Raw genomic sequence first — 14,402 nt, forward strand, 5'->3', positions numbered from 1 at the left:
GCGTCCTCCCAGGTGCTCTCCCCGGCGTCCTCCCAGGTGTTTCGCCCTCTTCCTGTTTCTTCTTGGGTCACTTGCGAACTCTTCTGGAGGTGGGAGGGCCAGGTGAAAACCGTTCCCTGGCTGAAGTTTCCCGAGGCGTCTCTTTTGTGTCGCCCCTACTTGTTGGTACGTACGGTTTACTGTGCAGATGCACAGGGATAATATTCTAGGAGGACCCAGGCCCAGCATGGGGACAGCTTGGATCCTTGTCTTCACCAATGTCCAGGGGCCCTCATTCTTCCAGAAATTTCCATGGTACCTCCCTTTAGTTTCCTGCATTAAAAAAAAGTCTCAGCATACTTCTGCCATCCGCGTTCCTGTTACGTTCTTCACCCTCCTCAGCTACCTCCTCGCCCTTGTCCCTTTACTGTAACCTGTCAGAGATCCCTAATGCAACTAGTGGGAACAAAGCCTAGGAGAACAAAAGACTTTGGGGAGTGGAGCCGTGCTGGAAGGTGTGGCCCTATAGTTTCATTATTTACCTGCCACAGGTGGTCGGTCTTCCAGCCAGAAATTCCCGTTATTCAAGGGGACCCCAGATGCTGCTCATGCTGTGGGAATGGTGGAGAACTCCAGGGCAGGAGCCCCTTGACGACAGACTGATGTCCTTAAGAGTGGGGCCCTGGTGGACCGGAAGGGCAGACCCATGCCTGGGACTGGAGGTTCCCAAATGCACAAGGCCAGGCAGGTGCCCCCTGAGCAGGGCTGCCCACCCACCCCCCCCAGACCCACAACCCTTTCAACAAGGGGAAGGAGCCAGCATGGCTGCATCTTCAGAGTTCTCAAAAGGATTTGGAGGAAATGTGAAACCCGTTTTATTTTTAAATGGCATCCATTAACTCAAAAGTGAGAACTGTATGGGGGGAGAAGTCCGTGTCTCAGTGTCCCCTTCGACCGAGTGCCCCAGGCTGAGACTGGAGGGTAGCGTCCTGTAGAGGACATTCCCTCGGCCTCAGCGGGGCCACAGCCTGAGGTCCCAGCACCTGAGGGGCTGTAGACTGTGTATTTTTTTTTAAAGATTTTATTTATTTATTTGATAGAGAGAATGAGAGAGCAAGCATGAGAGGCTGAGGTCAGAGGGAGAAGCAGAGCTCCGCAGCAGGGAGCCTGATGAGGGACTTGATCCCGGGACTCTGGGTTCATGGTCCGAGCTGAAGGCAGTTGCTCAAGCAACTGAGCCACCCAGGCGCCCAGATCTGTGTATTTTTATGACTGTGTCAGCTGATGACGGGGAAGTGTCTTCCCCGCCCAGGCTCAGGGTCTTACAGCTTCCTGACACAACGGACATAACGGTCCGGCCAGGGGCGCCTTTCTCTAGTGGGTACATGCAGGGTAACTGCAGGACCAGCAAGGGTGCCCCTGCCCGGGATCGGGGTACAGACTGGGTGAGAGTACAGTCCTCTGATGGGGCCCCGGCAGCAACCCAGGGAGCCCTGAACGCTCACTCGGGGGCGTTAACTGTCTTTGTCCGAGTCTGCTGGTCTGGTCAGGAAGGTTCGAAATAACGGTCCACCTGGATGTCGAAACGGCCGGCACGGTGCGTCACGGTGGACCCTCTCTGCTCTGCTTTCCCGCTGCACTGACCGCTCAGGAGGGGATTGGTCACAACCTGGTAGCTCGGGCGGGCCCACCTGTACAAGTCCCTGCAGACCCGGCTGTCCCTTCATCTGGCCCGCCCTGGGAGCTTATCTAACCCATTTATTTACTCCTCTCCGGTCTGGGATACACACCTGTGGAATCAAGCGGAATGGACCTGGTGGGTACAGCCGAGTAGCTCCTGTAGCTGTCGCATGGTGCCCACGGCACACGGCCCCGTAGGCCTCAGGCCTGTGACAGAGTTGGCAGTGTGACGGCCGCATGGTGTCGGACGCTCTGTCACCAAACTAATCCCATGACTCAGATTATCACCAGTGCACGGAAGGAGGAAGATGCTTTACCCACTGATGTATGAGCTCCTGAACCTGAGGACATGTGTGTGTCCTGGTAGAGTTTTCCTCACCGCTAAGGCTTGGAAACAACAACTTGTTTCTCACAGCTTTGGGGCCTGCAGGATGGGCTGGATTTGGCCGCATGAATCTTCTGTACACCAAGGCCTAGATGGGGCTGTCGCAGTCTGCTGGCTGATAGACTGGGCGGCAGGTCCCCAATACGTGCCTCATGGGCTGTAGGTCCGCAAAGGTACTGGGAGGTCATTTATGCTCTGACAGCCCCCTGCCCTGCCATGCACCTTCATGCTGTCCCTCCAGCAGTGGCCTCAGGGCTCTGACTTCTTGGCTCAGGGCAAGTTCTTATTCCAGGGACCAAGTGGACTCCACGAGGCTCTGTCCTTGCCCAGTCACTGCTGGAGAGCCCAGAACCTGGGGGTGGGGGGGGGCTCCCTGGGCTCACATCTCGGGGGCAGGAGGGTGGAGTCCCTCTTTGGGTTTTGGCGGGTCTTTGAAAGCTGAAATGCATAATCAGCACTCCGAAACCCCCACCCAGCTGGTCATTTGATTGTTGTATGTACTGGTCTGTTAAGTTGAGCGAACATTTATCGGGTGCTCACTACTTGCCAGACTATGTGCTGTTTCAGATGCTGGAGGCAAAGAAAGAAAGGAGACCCAGTCATGTCGGGGGTTGCATGGGGAGGAGGGAGGAGACAAGCGAGCAGGCCGTGTGGCTGGAGGCTCTGGGTCTGAGGGCAGAGGCCTGGCTGAGGATCTCAGCGGTGTCCCAGTCCCAGGACTGGGGGCTGGCTCTGCTGTCATCCTTGGGGGTCTTGCCAGGCTTCTTCCATGGACGTGGGCCATCCAGTATCTCCGGGAGCCATGAGAGGGGGTTAGGGGTGGCGATGCTGGTCCGAGTCCACAGTAGGCGGGGCTGTAGCCTGGAACTGGGGGTGGGGGGCACAGAAGGAGCCCCCCTTGCAGAGACTCTTCCCAGGGTCCGCAATTTGTGCCCTGCTGCTTGTGGTCACCGCACGGGGTGTCGCCCCTCTTACAGAGCGAACACGGACATGTGCCCAGCCCCTCTCTTCCTGTCTCCTGTGTGAGGCGAGCAGAGGGCTGCTCCAAAACAGTGCCCCCCTCCCCGGCAAGTAAATTCCGAGAAGCGCGCCCGCTGCCGTCTTTCCATTCCTGCCTTAGCTCCCGGGGAGCTCCGAGCTCCACGGATCACGGAGTCGCACATGTTGGGGCTGGATAGATACAATTTTCTTTCTTTTCATTTTATTTTGAACTTCTAATTTCCACGTGAACAGCCTTATCTTTCTAAGATTTTATTATTTTGTGGGGGGGGTGGTGCATGAAAGAAGCAACGGAGAGAGAGAATCCTCCAGCGGGCTCCCTGCTGAGCACGGAGCTCGACCCGGGGCTGGATCCCATGACCCGGAGTTCATGACCTGAGCCGAAACCAAGAGTCAGGCGCTCAACCCACTGAGCCACGCAGGTGCCTTGAGAACAGCCTTATTTTATGCTTGTCTCTGACCTGCCCCGACGACCTCTGGGCGGAAATCGGCCTGTGTACGGAGCAGCCCTTCCCAGGTCGTGATCCCCTGGAGGCAGAGGGAGCAGGTGTGCCGTGCTGGGGCGTCGGAGCAGCTCAGGGTGGAGTTCTTGGGCCGAATCAGTGTGCAGTAGGGGCGGCTGCTCGTAACTCGATTTAGAAACCCAGTTTCATCTGTTTTTGTGGAGTTTTATTCTCTTTACTATGAAGTGGTAAACTAGCCAGGTATTAAAAGAGGTATTCAAAAATGTACGTTTAGGGAGATAGAATATTCAGTCATGGGGTTGATCTTTTGGGGGACGTAGACGCTTCTGTTGTTACAGTAAGCCACCTGGCCACCAGAATGTGTGGGCCCATGGAGGTATTCTGAGCCAGAGTGCCCGAAGGCCTGCCTGCGCTCTCCCACAGTGTTCCCCTTCCAGAGCCGAGGCCACCGGGCTGCGGGGGGCCCGCCGGCGCCGCGTGGTGTGGTCGGTCTGGGCACATGGAGGGGAGCCCCCCACCCCCCGGCCTGGCAGCGAGGTGTGGGCGTCCACACAGGGTCTTCCCTCCCTCCAGTGGAGCACGAGGCCCCGGTCACGAGGGTTTGGTTTTCCTGGATGAGAAAGTGTGGCGGCTCAGGAACGATGACACTTTCAGATCACAACCTGTGTCCCCCTTACCAGGGCCTGCTTCCTGGATATAGAGCCAGAGTCTGCTCATTCAGGGTCTGCACTTGACTGCTCCACGGCTGCCTTCTGCTTGTATTAGTAGGTTGGCCGTTTGGAGGGGAAGCAGGTTCCAGATGTGCGGTCTCCGTCGAACCTGGTTGGCGCACAGCGTCCGTTCCAGACATAGGCAGTAGGAGAAAGAGTCGTGGAAAATGACCCTGGTTGGGTTCTTAGGACGAACCCAAGGTTTACTTTTCTTTAATGTGGTGGCCGCTTATTCATCCATTCATTCAGCACATAAATCAGCACCTGCTGTATACCGGGACAGCTCTGCTTTCCTACGAGAACGTCTCCACGTGCTGGGAAGAGGGACGTGGTTCTCGTCAGGGACGAAAGGCCCCATTATATGCAGCCAGGCAGGGAGATGGCCTCTAGCCTTTGGACTAAGCAGTCAGTGTGGAAGCAGTGGTCATCTGTTCTGAAGGTGGTCGGGGTGGGACACAGGCGAGCCGAGACGCCCACCCCCCTTCTGCGGCGGGGCTCCAAGCGGACTCCGGGAAACGCCTCATTCTCAGCCCGTTCTGCCCAGAGAGGTCCCCAGCAGTAAGGACCTGGGGCAGGACGTGGCTGCGGGTGCTGCCCGCTCTCCCCGCCCTCCTGTCCGAGTGGCTCGTCAGCGTCGGTTCCGGTCGGCCCGCTGCTCTCTGTGGCACTGTCCTCACGGCCCCCCGCCTGGGGCCCCGAGACGGCGGAATGAGGCTCCGTCTGTGCTCACGTCGGCATTTCCGCGGTGTCAGGTGTCTCTCTCTCTCTTTTTTTAAAGATTTTATTTATTTATTTGACAGAGATCACAAGTAGGCAGAGAGGCAGAGAGAGAGGAGGAAGCAGGCTCTGTGCTGAGCAGAGAGCCTGATACGGGACTCGATCCCAGGACCCAGAGATTGTGACCTGAGCCCAAGGCAGCCGGTTAACCGACGGAGCCACCCAGGCGCCCCGGGTGTCTCTGGTTCAGGCACATCTTTCCCTTCTCTCTTCACGGGACCCGCCTGGTGGAAGTCAGCGACTGCTGCTTGGTTCTGAGGTTCTTTGGAGAATAAACAGGAAGAAAATCTCAGTTCTGTATTTTCCCCCAGTGATCATCTCCCATGAGACTTTTGAACAAGTTTCTTTTCTCCTTTTAAGAAACACAGGAACTTGCAGCTAAATATCTCATTTGCTGTAAAACAACAACACCACCAACACCAAACCAAACTCCAAGGGGAAGCACGGTGAGTCCTGATTCTCACCATCGAGATGTCAGCCGGGAAGTTCTCCACGTCGGGCTGGTTTTACGCTTCAAGGTGTGTGAGCGCTGCTCAGGTGATCTCCCAAACCAGAACCGGAAGACAGGAAGCATCTGTTTGGGGCCTGCGTGTGTGAGGGGACGGCCTCATCGGGCAGCGCGGCGGAGGCGGCCAGGGTCTGCCGCTCTTGCCCCTCACTCTGGAGAGGCCCGTGGGCCACGTACTCTTTGGCCCTGTGGAATGTGGTCGCACCCCTGTGTGCGTGTGCGCAGGACCTTTCCCGTGTGCCGGGTTTGGCTCAGATTCACGTGCCTCTCACCAGCTTGGCCGCGTCTCCATAGGCCTGGCTCGCGCGCACGTGGTGTGTTCTGGAGCGTGGTAACTCGGCGGCTCCACCGGAGAACATTCGTTGTTTTTCTTCCCCGCCAAGAGCCGTTGGTGACCCCAAAAGGAGCATCTCTGGAATCTTGAAGTAAAAGCTTCTTGGAGATGGAGGAGCTGTGGAGAGCTCGTGCTCCTCCCATGGGGGAACCCGAGGCCCAGAGAATCGGGTCTCCCGTCCCGCTGTGTGCAGGAAAGGACCATGTGCTGCTCTTTGGAACCCTGGAGAAACACGCTCGTCAGAAATAAGGTGCACCGGCCGGAAACCCCACCCCGCCGTGTGGGCGTCTGTAGTGATATTAACCGAAAAGTCCAGTAGCTTCCAACAAGCTGAGCTCGTCTCAGCCCTCCTGGAGGCTCTGGCGGGCCCGTTTGCAAACTGGCCTCTTTAAAACGCACCGGTTCCCCCCAAGGGAGTCAGAATGTCTGTTCCACTGGGAGTTGTGCGGGCGCGGGTGTGCCCGGGGGGCTGTGGTGCTGAGTCCTGAGGAGCTGGTGCTCTGGTTCGGGCCGGTGTCTGTTGCTTTCTTCAGCTTTGGCAAGAGTGAGGCAGTCTGGCCCTTTGCGGAGCCACCGGTGTTCGGGCTGTGCCCGGGCGCTCGAGCTGCCCTGCCGTCCGAGGCGGGGTCGGGGGCCTGCAGGCGCCCCAGGAGACGGGACGCAGCGGAGGCCTCTGAGACGCGAGGGGTGGCCCGAGGCTTTTCCTCCGCAGAGGAGACGTCGTCTCCACCTGGGTGTCCGCGTCACAGGCTGCCCGTGGACAGGGCTGTCGACCCTGTTCGCACTTGGGAGTCTCCAGGAGAGGACGCAGACTGCGGTGCTGTCGGCGATCGTGGACAGACCCCGGGGCCCACAAGGAGCCGGGTATCCGCGCTGTTTTCTGTGGGGCCTGCTGGGCGTGCTGCTGCCTGAGGCTCTCTCCTTCCGTGTGGGGCAGGGGCCGTGCGGGGAGGACACCGGACCAATAGCAGGTCTCCCCGCGGGACTTACCTCTAACTGGCGAGTCGCTCTGTGTTTTAAACAGCTGGAGGGGTGCCGGGTGGCGCTGTTGGTGAGGCGTCTGCCTTCGGCTCGGGTCATGATCTCAGGGTCATGGGATTGAGCCCCTGCGGCGGGCTCCCTGCTCAGCGGGGAGCCTGCTTCTCCCCTCCCCCCGCCCCACCCCTGCTTGTGTGCTCACTCACTCTGTCTCAAATAAAGAAATAAAATCTTTTAAAAAATAAACAGCTGGAGTCCATGTTTTTTTTTTTTTCTTTAAAAAGGGTCCTTCTCCTTAATTATTGCCCCAACTTTGACCTAGTACTGACAAATCAAATTCAGAATAACAAAGCGAGCCGGGAAATGAATGGATAAGGAAAATGTGGTCCATCCGTACAATGAAATATTTAGCCTTGATGAGGAAGGAAATCCTGACACTTGCTACAACACGCATGAACCTTGAGGGCATTTTGCTGAGTGAAAGAAGGCAGTCACAGAAGGACAAATACTGATCACTTCTGTGAGTTACCTCGAGTAGCCGGCTTCAGACACAAAGTGGAAGGGTAGGTGCTGGGGGAGGGGACGGGGTTGTGTTGAGCGGGTGCAGAGTTTCAGTTCTGCAATATGAAAAAGTTAGAGATTGGTTGCCCAATAGTGTAAATATACTTTACCGAGCTCTATACTCAAAGTGGTTAAGATGATACATTTTAAGTTATATGTATCTTACCATAATTTACACATTAAAAAAAATTAAGGGGGCTAGTATGAGTAAAGTCCTGATTCGTAGGCTAATGGATTCCTACTTTGATCAGTTTGTTTTGGAGGTTATGTGGATGTTACCTCGCATTTTAACACCACACGTAGTGTGCTCTCTGATATTTTGATTGTGGCAGCAAGAAAGATATATAAAGAGCTAATGAGTGTATAAAAGGGACAGCAGGTGCATTGCTTTGAAATAAGTGCGTTACTTGGAAAAGTGCCTGTGATTGGCAAGGGAACACGGTAACTGTATGCTAAGTCGATGGTATATTTACATTTGCTTTTTAGGTGAAGCCAAAAATCTTCCCACTTACCCGGGGCCAAACAAGATGCGGGATTGCTACTGCACGGTGAACCTGGACCGGGAGGAGGTTTTCAGGACCAAGATTGTGGAGAAGTCGCTCTGGTAATCTCTGTTGTTTGCTTTCCTCCGTCTGCTTCCTCTTTGTGGCAGATGCCCGAACGCAGGTGCCATTGGCCGCCGTCCATGCGGCTCGGCATGCGTGAGGCACTGGAATGTTCTGTGAGCTCCCGTCTGCCGGGGCCTTTGGGCTGCCATCTTGATGGCGGTCCCCAGATGCTCATGCTGGCCCAGGCTGAGCAGCCTGCAGGTGCAGGGGGAACGGTCACCCACTGCAGGGGCTTGTGTGGGCACCTTCCGGTCAGAGATGAGCTGAAGGTCAAGGTGTACACCGGACATAGCAGTGGTCAGGCATTTTGACAGGTGAACATTTGGGAAGCTTTTTTTTTTTTTTTTTTTTTTTTTTTAACCACCTTCCTTTAAACTTTCCCAGAGAGACAGATCTGAAATGGGCATGGAAGTGATGCTCACTGAGGAAAGGGGGCCTGGACAGTACTCGCTGAGAGAGCTAGAGAAGGTCGTTTGGAAGGAGCAGCACCTAATAGGTCCTCAGGTCCTTGGGGAGTTTGCCATGCGATGAACACATCAGCACCTTGGAGGGTCAGCTGTTAAGGGCCACTCACCACTGGAGGGCTTGTCGAGACAGCTGTCTGCCCAGACATCTCTGACAGTTTCCCCGTGATGCCGCCCCTGGACCACACCCCGGGGACAGGAGGGCTCCCTAAAAGTTGCAGCAGATTCCATGGAGGGTGGGGAGAGAGAACGCGAGTGTTAGCAGGGGCGGGCCTCGTGGTTTGCAGCTGGGCGAAGCCAACACAGCTAGTGGGGGTCCTGAGCAAGTCCTTTATTACCAAGTGGCTGGTGGAGTGGAGCCGGGTCCTCCAGGAAGCCCGTGTTTACAAGTGTGGGTGGTGTGGACCCACGCACACAGCTGTTTTCTGTTTGAGAGCGGTTTTTGCAGAACAAGTGCATCCTTCATGCTGTTCTCTCTGAGAGGGCACAAGCCGCACGTTCTGACCGGACTTAGTTTTTACAGACCTGTTAGAGATTTCCTGCTCCTTCCATTCTCCGTCTGCACAGGGCCCCCCAGCACTGGGAGGCGCCCCTGAGGCCAAGTGGCTACAGTGTGTGGGCCGGGCATGCTGCAGAGTCTCTGGAATCCTTCGTTGTAGGAAAACAGAACTCCTGAGTCGTCTGTCGGGAGTCACGCCTGTCTTTGGGGCTGGTGATGGAGGTGAGGCCAGGGCTCATGATGTCACTGTAACCTTCTGGGTTACTTCCACGGTCCTGATGCCGGGTGAACCCTTTCTGTGTTTGCACAGTTGGCATTGATGCCTGGAGGTCCTATACCTGGAAAGTCACTGTGGTCTCAGGGAAGCTGGGCCCTCCCCAGACCTGCTGAGCCCAGACCTCTAGGAAGAGAGTCTGCTTGGGAACCTCTGTTTTAGGCACGGCTGAGACTGGGGGTCCTGATCTTCAAAACATTTTAGACAAGTTTAGGGAATGGAAACTGTGGTTCCTGGATTTGGTGATACCAGGAAATGTGCTTCTGGAGTAGGAAAGGGAAGCTCGGAGCTAAATAAGGGTAACGATGTGGTCACACTGTCTGTTCAGAAAATCAGCCATCTGAGAAACAGCCAGAATCAGGTGGGAGCCCCCAAAATGCTGTCACAAGGAGCCAGTTACCAGTAGTTGGTGCCCTGAGGTAATGGTCTGACTTGGAAAATTCATGCTGTCCTTATGGACAGTTTAATGAGCTTGGCTATTTTTGTTTATTTATTTATTAGCTCAATGAATGTTTATTTATGTATTAAAGATTTATTCATTCATTTGAGAGAGAGAGAGAGAGAGCAGGCGTACATGCGCGTGAGTGAGGGAGGGGCCGAGGGAGAGAATCTGGAGCAGGTTCCCTGCTGAGTGGGGAGCCTGATGTGATTCCAGGACCCCAAGATCATGACCTCAGCTGAAACCAAGAGTTGGATGTTAGCTGAGTGAGCCACCACGTGCCCCTCAGTGAAAATTTATTGAGTGCTTCTCTAATGTACTGACAAGGAGAGGGTGCTTGCTCTAAACAGAAAGTTAAAAGTGACAGCAAAGAAAGACGCTAACACAAAATAATTCCAGGAACTTAAAAAATATGGGTGTATTTCACCATTTAGTATTGAGGCAAAAACTGTGTTCACACTGGTGGACCTTGTGGGCGGGTAGCCCCAGAGCTCTGCTCCGTCGTGTCAGGGCAAAAAGGCAAATGAACTCACTGTATAAAAGAAGTTAGCAAGGTGAAGTGCTGCCTCCACTTGGTGCCAAATATTTGAAACCAAAAACTAGCTCTCTTGTGAGTTTGCACGCCTGACTCCAGAAGCCTCAGTCCATGCACAGGCATTGCCGTAGTCCTGAATAGTTGTAACGTCCTCAGAGGTGACGAAATGCCAGTCAAAGCAAATCCAGACGTACCCTCAGTCCAGGCCTCGAAGAACCTTCCTCTGTGATCTCTGAGGAGAAAATACAGAAGAACCCAAGGAGGTAAAGTGTCGGTGCATTTGCCAAGAAAAACAACGGAATCAGACCTGAAGGGTTTGCAGAAGGTCCGCCGACAAGGTTTAATGACTGTGAAGTAATAAGAGACAAGGCTGAAAACATGACTGGGAGGAGGAATGATAAAGAAGGATGAACCCAATTTCCAAAAGAACCAAATAGAATTCCCGGAAATGAAGGACACAAGAACCTGAATGAAAACGTCACTGGGTGAGTAAACGGCTGGATGGGGTTCGCTGGAGGGAGAAGGGGTGAATGGGAAGGCTCCAGACACACCCAGACACGCGAGGAGGTGGGAAGGACAAGGGGGTTAGGGACAGAGCAGAAGAATGTCCAGACGTGTCTCACGAGGACTCGGAGGCGAGCGGGAAGAAGCCCGTGCACGAGGGTAGCTGGAGGGAGGCGACACGTGAGGATGTGGCTCCAGTAGCCTTGGCTGGAGGCCAGAAGCAGAAGACCCGTCCGCAGGCTCTGCCGGCTGTGAGGCAGGGGAGGAAGGCCGAGGCTCCCATGGCAGCTGCCAGCACGAAGGAAGTGGGCGCCCTGGGCGCCAGGCCGGCTGTGCCAACGGCCCCCAGTGTGGGCAGCACTCGGTCATCACCTGCGAGGAGTGCCCGCCCGCGTCATCGCTGCGGGCCTCAGCGTTTGCTCTCAGATCGGCTGCTCCATTTGGCAAAGTCGCTGTGGGAAGTAGGAGCCTCCATCTGGTCTCTGAACTCAAAAGAGCCAGAGGGCTTGGTGGCCTGTCTGGGCCTCGGGGGCAGGGTCAGTCCCGAACTCAGCTGCTGCCCAGCCCCGTGTTTGGACTCAGACCGAGTACAGACGGAATGTGTGGGAGAGACGGGGACGTGCGTCTCCCTCCCTTCTCAGCAGAAGGCCATCCCGGGGCCCCTGGGGGGGACCATGCTGCTCAGGTGTCCCCGGCACTCGCATGAGGCTGCCCCTCACGAGTAACTCCTCAGCGGGTAACTTGGGAAAGGCCCGAGTTTGTTCTTTGCATTCCTTCGGCTGTGGAGAGGGTGCTGGGGAGGCGCGGCTGTAGACCTTCTTGGAAGGGCTCATGGGGTCTGGCACTGGGGAACCCCAGTCCTTTCCTCCTGGCCTTGTCCATTCTCCAGAAAAGTGATTTGGGGCAAAGTTTCTGTCTTACTAGGACAATACTTTCCTGACGCTGAGCGTGAACTTTGCTCACTCGTAACTTCTGTGGCTTTAGTCGTGTTGTCACTGCAGTGGCAGCTCGTTGCCAGCCGGCGCAAACTCAGGCTCCAGGATGTTGCGCTGCCACATCGGGGCTCACAGGCAGCTGCCGTCCCAGACAGCACGGCACACGTGCATGACCCACCCGGGGAGTCCGCCTCCTGCTTCCCAGGCAGGGCTGGGGAAGGTCACATCACGGAGGAAATCACCACTTTCTCCAGTGAAAGAAGCATATTCTTGTTACGTGAGCAAAAGTCAAAAACAAGACCTCTTCAGTGCTGGGCTGCTCATGTGCAAGAATATCCCCCAAAGTACTCCATTCCTTTTGTCAACACGTGTGATTATTTCAAGGATGGAATTGCCTCCCTTTTCCCACAAAATGCCTACAAAATGTGGGCACAGCTCCTGGCCCGAAGAGGAGCTGCCCCAAACTTCCTGATCTGACCCGCACCTTCCCCAGTGGCCACTGGGACGGGGCTGGGGTGCTGAACCTCTCCCCAGGGCCACTCGAGACCCCCGCCCACAGGCAGTCTCCGTCTGCCTCCTCTCACCTGGTTTCTGTTGTGGGGAAGGGGCCACCCCTGGCGCTGACCTGTCTTCCCACAGAGGCTTCTCACCTTCCACTGGGAACGGTGGCCGCTCGGCCCAGAGTGTGCTGGTGTCTGATGACTGCTAACGGAGGGTCACAAAGTTGTGTTCGCAGTAAGATTCCCTCTTGCTCTGAAAACTGGGATTGCTCCAGAATGGTCTGGAATATGTGGACATAAATGTCAATGTGGTTATTTTCGGGGGGGTAGTGGGATTATGGGGGATGTTTTTGTTTTTGCTTTTTTACATAAGATTAGAAGTTAGTAAAATAACCACTTTCTGGAGCAAAGTGAGGAGGAGCTCACACATCACCGTGTTTGTCTACACAGAGTAATTACAGCCCCTCACATCCTGTCATTCCTGCTGAGAACGTTCCCAAAGGAGAGGCCGTTCCCAGGCAGGACGGGTGTGCGCTTCCAAACTGGAATTAAAGAGCGTGTGGGTCTGTGACGAGTCAGCCCCCTTCTGCTCCTGAAAAATGCCCGTCACTCAGAACCCAGCGCTGCTGTGTGCCAGACCCGACTCCTGCCAGGGGGACCCTGCAGCTCCTGTCCTGGGGGGGGACACGCTGCCTGGGTTAGACTCCCAAAGGGATGGCGAGGAGTCTGTGGTTCAGGAGGACAGACTCCATCTTCTTGGAGGTTTTCAGTAAAACCCAAGTTGTGGATGAGCAAATGCTGATTTTGATTTATGAGGCTGTACGCCTAACGGTTTCTCCTAATACTTACTTTCATCTCTAATTTCTCCAGTTTAAAAAACAGTCTTTGGGACATAAATTCAAGCTTTTGGCTCAGATAGTCCTTGTCAGCTGGAGTAGGTAAATTCGTGCCCCCACTGTTCTGGGTGCTCCAGGAGGAATCCCCAGTTTGGGTCTTGGTGCTTGGGGAAGAGTGTGAGCCCCTCTAAGAACATTTCCTGCCTGGGGGCCTCAGTGGTTTAAAGCCTCTGCCTTCGGGTCAGGTCATGATCTCAGGGTCCTGGGATCAAGTCCCGCATTGGGCTCTCTGCTTGGCAGGAAGCCTGCTTCCTCCTCTCTCTCTGCCTCTCTGCCTACTTGTGATCTCTCTGTGTCAAATAAATAAATAAAATCTTAAAAAAAAAAAAAAAAAAAAGAACATTTCCTGCCTGGTCCAGTGCCTGCCTGATGCTAACCTGGGGCCTTCTGGCCCTGCCTGCCAGGCCACCACCCTCGAATGCCCTCTGACTCTCTGTGATGTGCCGCAGCCACCACTGACCCTTGGTGGTTTATGCCCACATCTCTGCCCGGAGCCCCACGAGTGTAGGCAGCGACTGGCCCGGTGACTCTTCTGCCCAGCACTGGGACAGACACTGGGATCTGACCTCAGACTCTCTCCTTCCTGGCGGAGGCTTAGCTACATCCCTCCTGTCCCTGCTGCAAACGTGCAGAGTGCCACACGACACGACACATGTCCTTTGTGGGATCAGAGCAGCTTTCTGTCCAGGAGCTGCCCATCCCCGGGGTGACGTGAGTTGGGGTTGGGGCTCCCACAGAGGCTGAGCATCCGTCCTCCCAAGGAGACACAGCGTCTGATCAGAAGGGAGAGCTCTGTGGGGAAGGCTCACGGGTGCCAGGGAGCCAGGCCACGCAGGGATTTAAAGGAGGTCTGGAGGAAGTGAGAAGAAACCCAGAGGTTTCTCGCTGCCTGAGGACCTGTGGGGATGACTGGCAGCGGAGGCTTGTGCCTCCGAGGCTCCTTTCTGGCTCTGTGTATCCCAGGCCTCCCTGCTGCCTGTGCCTGTTGCAGAGGGAGACACGGACGCTTCCGGCTCAGTGGCCCCATGGGCCCTGCCAGCCCTTGACTCCTTGGCATTTCTCATTCTTCTCCTGCAGACAGTTGAACAGTATTTGGTTTAATGAAAGTTTAATCCAGCTTTCGGTTCCCAGCGTACAAGGCACATTTCATTAGCTGAGCTCTGAGCTGCTTGGAGATGGGCTGTTGCCCTTTTTGGAAGACCCGCCCTGCCGGCCAGGCTTCCAGGCCATGTCGGGCTGTGGGGTGGGCCCTGAGCTCCCTCTGGGAGCCTGGACGCTCGGCCCCCAGGGTGGCCTTCTCTGTGGCATCAGCCTTTGCAGAACGGCCCTTTCACAGAGAGACTCGGAGTGGGGTTCTTTATTCTTGGGCGCGC

General features: G+C 55.5%; 1 protein-coding gene across 3 annotated transcripts in view; it reads left to right on the top strand.

The window, feature by feature from the left end:
- RASA3 (RAS p21 protein activator 3) overlaps nucleotides 1–14,402 on the top strand; it is a 113,330-nt gene that overhangs the window by 33,989 nt on the left and 64,939 nt on the right. Inside the window, exons 1-2 of one of the 3 annotated variants that reach the window (XM_032880996.1) lie at nucleotides 7,314–7,334; nucleotides 7,862–7,979. In XM_032880996.1, the coding sequence (XP_032736887.1) occupies nucleotides 7,903–7,979 (77 nt within the window). In that variant the 5' untranslated portion in view covers nucleotides 7,314–7,334; nucleotides 7,862–7,902. Of the gene's footprint in view, nucleotides 1–7,313; nucleotides 7,335–7,861; nucleotides 7,980–14,402 lie in introns of those variants that run through there. The other 2 variants (XM_032880995.1, XM_032880997.1) reach the window with 2 other exon arrangements.

This window comes from Lontra canadensis, unplaced genomic scaffold, assembly GCF_010015895.1.
Source record: "Lontra canadensis isolate GAN:19392208 unplaced genomic scaffold, GSC_riverotter_1.0 scaffold73, whole genome shotgun sequence".
NCBI lineage: Eukaryota > Metazoa > Chordata > Mammalia > Carnivora > Mustelidae > Lontra > Lontra canadensis.